Below are 7,714 nucleotides of genomic sequence, written 5' to 3' on the forward strand. Positions count from 1 at the left end.
ATAAATGGTCACCTACCACTGCTATAGCCCTATCAAAGAAATATTACTGTAAATATCAGAAATGGGGTAATTGTAATTGTAATTGAAGGTAATTAATGCATTACAAATTTTGATGTAATTGAATATAATGTGTAATTGGGCATTTTTTAAAGTACATGTAATTAATTTATATAAAAGCATGTAAAGTTTAATTACTTTTCAATTACATACAGTTTTTAGTGAAAATGCCAGGAGAATATGATAATAATAATTCTAAAAGATTTTTTTTCTCACAAATACCAAAATTTCAGACCTGTACAATTTTTTTTTGACACAAAAATCTTAAATTATTTTAATTTGTTTTTATAATGTATATTGGCTGAGAAATGTTGGCTTATGATTAAAGTGTAAGTTTTTAAGAATCATTCCTTATTCTTGCTCAGTTTTTAGAAAGATCTTTATCAAGATTGACTGAGTACTTATTATCACCTTTTTAAAAAGCCCTCAGGTTATCCTTGTACACCAGAGCTAACAATTAAAAAAGCCCTCCGGATATGTTGCTTTGTGACAGGGACAGCACATGTGTTACCAATGTAGACATCACATATGTTGCCTTCTGGCAAGGGACAACAAATATGTTACCAAAGTAGGCATCACCATTGTTGCTTTGTGGCAGAAACAACAAATACACTACCTATGTGGACATCACATATGTTGCTTTGTGGCAGGGACAACAAATGCATTGCATATGAGGACATCAAATATGTTGCTTTGTGGCACAGACAACAAATACTTTGCCTATGTAGACATCATATATGTTGCTTTAGGGCAGGGACAACAAATGTGTTACCTATATGGACATCACATATGTTGCTCTGTGGCACGGACAACAAATGCATTTCTAAAGTGTGGACATAAAACTGCATTGTTGATAATTTATAAATCAAATTTTCACCAGTGTAAAATGGGTGATATATCATTCAAATGGGTCTAGAGAAATTTTTAAAATCTTAACTCTGAGCCGTTGAATTTGCTTAATCCATATCATATTTACCTTTGTTCATGAAACTGTCTTATCCCTTCAATATGTCTCTGTGAGCTATTAAGTTCCTCAGATTTACTGTCATCGACAAATTTTTTCCCTACATCAATCTTTTTCTCAGTAATCTCAAGTGATCCATCCTGTTTAGTGGACCTTCTTGGACTCCCATCATACTCTCTCCTTCTGAAATGTCCTGAGCCAGGCTTGTTATCTTTCCTTTCTGCTGGAGGATGGGGAATCATTACACCTAGTTCAGGAGAAGAAAATCACCGATTACTCTTCATCCATTAGAACATTAATACCAGTAGTAATCTAATTGGAACTAAAATCTTACCAACAAAATATTTTATGCATGTTACAAAACTCAATTTTCAAAAGCCCCCCCACCACCTCATCTCCTTTTTTTGATGAGGTATCTACCATACTAGTCTCATTTTTGTGTTGTTTTAAAAGATTTTAAAAAGTACTACAAAAATGCATTTCATTTACACCATAAAGTCATTCAACCTAAGACTTGACAAGAAATAAAAGACCAAAAATCTATAATCCAACAACTTTGCAAGTATGAAATAAAAACAGGCATTACTCAACAGTTTAAACTTAGAAATGTACATGTACATGTAAGTAAGGTCAAGAGGTTAAGACTGTGTAAAGCAAACAACTAACAGACGAGAACAATGTGTACAGCATACTGTAGCAAACATATATGTACCACAAGAACAGGACCATATAGGTTCTAAAAAGCATTCTGGTCTCACTAACCACTTCCGGGTCAAATGGCCACCCCCTATGTAGTACCAAAAACACATTGAACCTAGACATATGCATTGTAAGTGCATTATTTGTGTGTATTATGATTAAAAGTAGTCAAAATAAAGCTGAGAATGTGTACTTTAAAATCATATATGTAATTAACTACAAAAGCGTATGAATATTGTTTACATGTGTGAGTAATTTGCCTCCATGCTGTCAGTTAGCAGAACAGGTAAAAAGGTGGATTTTGAGTATTATTTATTCAAGTAAATTTTGTGAAAACTTTCTACTATCATCGTACCATTAGCATAATGATTTTGGAAGCCTTATTTTCCAAGCTTCGCAACGGTATGCAACTTTAAGATGTCATTTGTCCTGGGAATTCACAGTGAGACTTTGAAAATTACTTTTTTAACAAGTAAAGTAATGGAAACGTTAGAAGTGGTTAGTGAGACCTCTACCCCTTAATTTAGATTATCTCCCTTTACGCACACCTAATTTACATGTGATACCCAACCTTAATATTAAATTTCATCACAATCCCTTGAGAGGTTTATTAGTAGTTGCTCTTACAAGTTTTTAACAAGTAAAACCCTTAATTTGAATTATCTCCCCTTGGAGTTCCTCTACAGGAATTACAATGTATATTCCATCATACACATCTACATATGACATTCAAGCTTCCTATAAAATTTCATCAAAACCCCATGAGCGGTTTAGGTCTCACTAACCACTTCTGGATCAAATGGCCACCCCCCAATGTAGTACCAAAAACACACTGAACCTAGACATATGCATTATAAGTGCATTATTTGTGTGTACTATGATTAAAAGTAGTCAAAATAAAGCTAAGCATGTGTACTTTAAAATCATGTATGTAATTAATTACAAAAGTGTATGAATATTGTTTACATGTGTGAGTAATTTGCCTCCATGCTGTCAATTAGCAGAACAGGTAAAAATGTGGATTTTGAGTATTATTTATTCAAGTAAATTTTGTGAAGAATTTCTTCTATCATCGTACCATTAGCATAATGATTTTGGAAGCCTTACTTTCCAAGCTTCGCAACGGTATGCAACTTTAAGATGTCATTTGTCCTGGGAATTCACAGTGAGACTTTGAAAATTACTTTTTTTTAACATGTAAAGTAATGGAAACGTTAGAAGTGGTTAGTGAGACCTTAGGGGAAGTTGAGGTTTAAACATGTTACCCTTAATTTGGGTTATCTCCCTTTGGAATCCTCAGACAGTTATTATATTCCATCATGCACATCTTCATATGATACCCAACCTTCCTATCAAATTTCATCAAAATTCCTAGAGAGATATAGGAGGAGTTGCATTTACAAGGTTTTAAGATGTAAAACCATTAATTTGGATTATCTCCCCTTGGAGTCCTCTGACAGCAATTATACTCCTTTATGCACATATAAATATGATATTCAAATTCCTATACAATTTCATCAAAATCCCTTGAAGGATTTACCAGAAGTTGCGCTTACAAGAAATGTGGAGACAGATGGACAGACAAGGAGATGCCTATATGCCCCCCAAACTTTGTTTGCGAGGAGTATAATGAACAGTATTAAATTAAAATTGTGCCTAACTGCAGCTAAGTTAGTAAAGAAATCACTCACATGCATACGGTAAATAAAAATTCAAATACATCTGGATTCAAGAAAGAGGAAAAGTATAATTTCGTGCCCCAAAGGTAAAAAATAGTATTGCTCTGTCTATACAACCCTCTACAATAAGACATCAACTACTATAAAATCCTGCTGCAAAGCTTCACTTCAGGTAAGATGCTGGGAACTGGGAATAACATACTTACCTCTGGGTTCATTGTTGATCCTGCAGTCTAAATGTGCAGATAGTTCTTAATATTGTAACAATTTATATATCAACAGCTAGATTCTAAATAAAAGTAGCAGAATTTTTGAGACTTCAAATTTTTTTTAAATAGATACAAAAAATACCTACAATACATGTAGATAATAAAAAAATGATATAATATTTCATTCAAACCTTTTCTATACAACCTGCAAGGAAAAAAGTCCTTCCACATCATGAATTGTATTTCTTGTAATATTTGGATTTCAGAAGTACATACATCTAAAATTTGACAAATCACAATACTATATGGACAGAACCCCTTATTCATATGTGTACTGTTTAAATTGACTTTAGCCTAACATATATGTGGTAGTACTTACCTTGATCTTCTCTGGGAGAATCAGGTGGAACCACAGTATGGTAGGGAATAGGATAACCCTGACTTCCTAGAAACTGAAAGTATGCTTGTAGTTCAATATCGTTAGGTGGTGGTGGATATGGGATACCCTTTGGCATCATATGAAGATAATCCTGAAAGGCAGCCATATCTCCATGAGGTCCTGGTCCTGGTTGTGATTCAGGAGGATGTGGGAACATCTCAGGGTTGTAGTATGGTGGATTATTGCCCATTTTATCTCCTGGAAGGTGTGGTTTCATCTCCTGGTCATATCCATGTTCTTCAGGTGGATGAGGAAACATTTGTGGATGTTGCTGCTTAAATCTGTACATATCCTGTTGATCCATTTTATGAACACTTCGTGCTGAAATAGGCCGGCCATGAGCATCCTCAAAATGTGAATAAGAATGTTGCATCAAGGGATGACCATGTTCTCTTCTAGATGTTGGTGAATGTGGTACTTGTCTTGGAGTTCTAATTGGATAGGTACCCTGATTTCCATAAGGTGCTGACACAAAATACCCAGAAGAGCTTTGAGGTACCATATAGTCAGGAGAGTAATACGGCCCTTGACTAGGTGGGGTAGAACCATCATAAGAATGGCTATGAAAAAATGCAGGATGTGATGGGAATTCATGTGGAAATGGCTGGCTATAGCCAACATGGCCAGGTCTGGCAAAGTTTGATATTGGTCCATGATACATAGGATGTCCATGTCCTATCCCATCACTCCCTGATATTTGTATTGGAGTAGATTTAATCATGTGAGGTTGGTAGGCCTGACTGTATATTTCATCAGCAGAAAAAGCAAAGTTTCTACTTGATAGAATATGTGGCTCATCCACACTTTTACTTCTATTATACCTACTAGCATTGTTTTCTTCCACTTCAGTCTCCCGTTTGTTTTGGTAAATACTGGATGGTTCATATTTAGGGCGATTTAATAATGGTCTATTCCCTTCTGTAATTGGCTCCTCCCATTTCTTGTTAGTTTCATTGTTAGCTTTTTGTTCTTTCTCATTTATTTTCTTGCTCATCAGAGTACTTGTCACATTATCATACTGTTCACGTCTCAGATTAATGTCTTTAGTACCACCTTTCTCTAATTTGTCAACGTTAGTCTTGTTCTTAAAATTATCACCATACAGAGCATCAATGTCTTTCATTGATTTTTCCAGAAATTCTTTGTATTTTCTTTCACCAAGTGCATATTTTAAATCCTCAGACATTGATTCATCTAGAGCCCTAGGAGACCTTTCTTTACTACCAGGACCATCTTCGGGTCTGTGTGTAGATAATCCAAGCTCTTCTACCTGGTCAGCATCAACAGATTTTAGAAAGTAGCTGTATGCTCCATTATCATGAGAATCCTTCACTGAGGCTAAGGTTTTTGTACTTTGTCTAACCCTAGATGAACTGTTTCTGTCACTAAATATGTTTTCTATATGCAAATCATTTGATTGCTGTGGCCTATACTCCCTGAAATCTATTACATTGGATTGGTGTAACTGAGCAGGTTGTGAGTCTGTTTTTGAGGAAGATTGTTTTGGAGTAGACTCCCTTGATGAACTTGTGCTGTACTTTTCTGCCATTTCTTTCTTTGTCATTTGAATTAGTTTTTCAACCTTTTCATTGTATCCATCTTCATTTCTGCTAATTTTCTTGTCATCTAATTCCAGCTTTAAATTAGGAACAGTTTCTTTAATGATATCAATTCTTGTCATTTCTTCTGGTCGTTTTGATAATTCCTGAGTTGGTACTTTCCTATGAATTATGGTTTTCTCTGAAACAGTTGGCCGTTTACCTTTACTGTCATCAAACTGTTTCTCTGGAACAGTTGGCCGTTTACCCTTACTGTTATCAAAGTGTTTCTCTGGAACAGTTGGCTGTTTCTTTTTTGTATCAGCCTGATTCCCTTCAACTGCTTTTTCAAGACTTGTTTGTGACTGAAAGTATGCCAATCGTCTTTGTCGTATTTCCTCAGCTGTTAGACTGTCTGATGTTTGTTCTTCCATGTCCGTTTTACTTTTACAACAGCAATTTTACTTTCTTTATTTTAACGTCATTCATGTCAAGGTTCTCCTGAAAATAGTATCATGAAATTTTCATTTTAGATTATTTTCAATTTATATGTATACATGTATAATAAAGGTTAGGAACTTAAAACTTATGGTCAATTATATTCACATTTCATTTACAGGTTATCTCCAAAAAGATACATGTATTCAATTTTACAATAGTGCAGAAATCAGATATCTTCCCACAAATTTTAATTCTAAAGTCATTTTTTGCACAACTTAAATACATTTACATGACATGAAGAATTCAAACAAAAAAACAAAGAAACAAAGAAAATTACATACATAGAAAATGAAACAAACAACTTGACATGGTAAACATGCGAAGCAAAAAAAAGTGCCCTTTTCCGACTACAAAGGTGCCCCTCTGCTCAACAGAACCCTGCCCCTTTCAATTTCTAGCTGGAGCACTGCATGTATACAGCAGTGTGTCAGCAATATAAAAAAAACAGGTTGTAGCTACTTTAATTTTCCAAGTAAGGGTAAGGTTTTAGGATCAAAATGAGCAATGGTTTTCTGATACTGTATAGAGTTAGAACATATAAAAAAATACAAATTAAGGTAACATAGTGACGTTTTCATATACGTGTATATTAATAGTCTATGAGCAGGAAGGGTCCACCATGCACTCCAACTTATCTATAGTAACTTCATGATGATTTTCAGGAACCTTACTACTTCACATTTATAAATCAATTTGTCCAAAATCAGCCTTTAAATTCTCAGTTTTATACTATACAGTGACCAATAGTTAATTCATTTCTAGCCACAAAATGACTTGTCACATATTTTAATTCTTCTCTCCAGGGACTTTTTAGTTGGACCCACAACTTTGGCACAGCTCTAATGAGCTTGATTATCAACACCCTTTCAGGGAGAATGGAATGGAGGTATTTCAATAATTTTCCACAAGAGACCCTGTTTCGTTGACATTTTGAACTGTAATAGAGAGTAGGCGGAGCTTGTTACCTTTGGAACGGAAGAGTAGCGGGCATGTAATTTTTCAGCGGAATTTTGAAATATTCTGTTAGATTCCAGTTTTAAAAATCGTTTCCGCTCCGTTCCATTCCAAAGTTAACAAGCTCCGCCTACTCTCTATTACGGTTCAAAATGTCAACAAAACTGGGTCTCTCGTGGAAAATTATCGAAACTTCAATAATAAATGTAATTTCTAACTAAGGCAAATTTGGTATCAGCATGCAGGAAAATGATTCCGGAATCGAACTAGGTAGGTGTGACATGCACAATTTCAACTTGAAAGTCGTTACAAGCGGTTGAAGGACAATATAACAAAAACATAACAATATCCAAATAAAAAAGAGAAGGGTTGCAGGGTCAGAGGAAATTCGGACTAACTGCACGAGCCGGACGAGGACACAACAAACATCGGCACCACATGCAATGCTTTATTGTTGAAATCGTGTTTAAATGCGTGTAAAATATTGTAAATATGTCATATGGAATTTTTTTTAAATCATACTTTAATTTAGACGCCGAAATTCAGGAAGTTGGAAGAACCTCATAATCTCATTCTGTCAATTTGGTTGGTCGGCCATCTTGTTTCTTAGTAAACATTCTTGAGAACGGGGAAAAATAATTAATATAGGAATTTTCTTTCCTATACTAAAACTC

At 34.8% G+C, this 7,714-nt stretch overlaps 1 protein-coding gene across 3 annotated transcripts in view; it reads right to left on the bottom strand.

Moving 5' to 3' along the window:
* LOC148608907 (uncharacterized) overlaps positions 1-7,661 on the bottom strand; it is a 29,086-nt gene extending 21,425 nt beyond the window's left edge. For 2 of the 3 annotated variants that reach the window (XR_015914695.1, XM_088541978.1), the window contains exons 1-4: positions 7,563-7,661; positions 3,988-6,086; positions 3,606-3,632; positions 1,034-1,268 (exon numbers count right to left, since the gene is read on the bottom strand). Coding sequence is in view for 2 of the 3 variants with exons in the window: in XM_088541978.1 (XP_088398104.1) it covers positions 1,034-1,268; positions 3,606-3,632; positions 3,988-6,019 (2,294 nt within the window). In the remaining variant the exon portion in view is untranslated. The remainder of the gene's footprint in view (positions 1-1,033; positions 1,269-3,605; positions 3,633-3,987; positions 6,087-7,562) is intronic. The other variant, XM_088541979.1, reaches the window with a different exon arrangement.
* Positions 7,662-7,714: the final 53 nt, after the last annotated feature.

The sequence above is a fragment of the Perna viridis genome, chromosome 8 (genome assembly GCF_037379345.1).
Source record: "Perna viridis isolate PV_CMFRI_1.1 ecotype Kerala chromosome 8, ASM3737934v1, whole genome shotgun sequence".
NCBI classification, from domain to species: domain Eukaryota; kingdom Metazoa; phylum Mollusca; class Bivalvia; order Mytilida; family Mytilidae; genus Perna; species Perna viridis.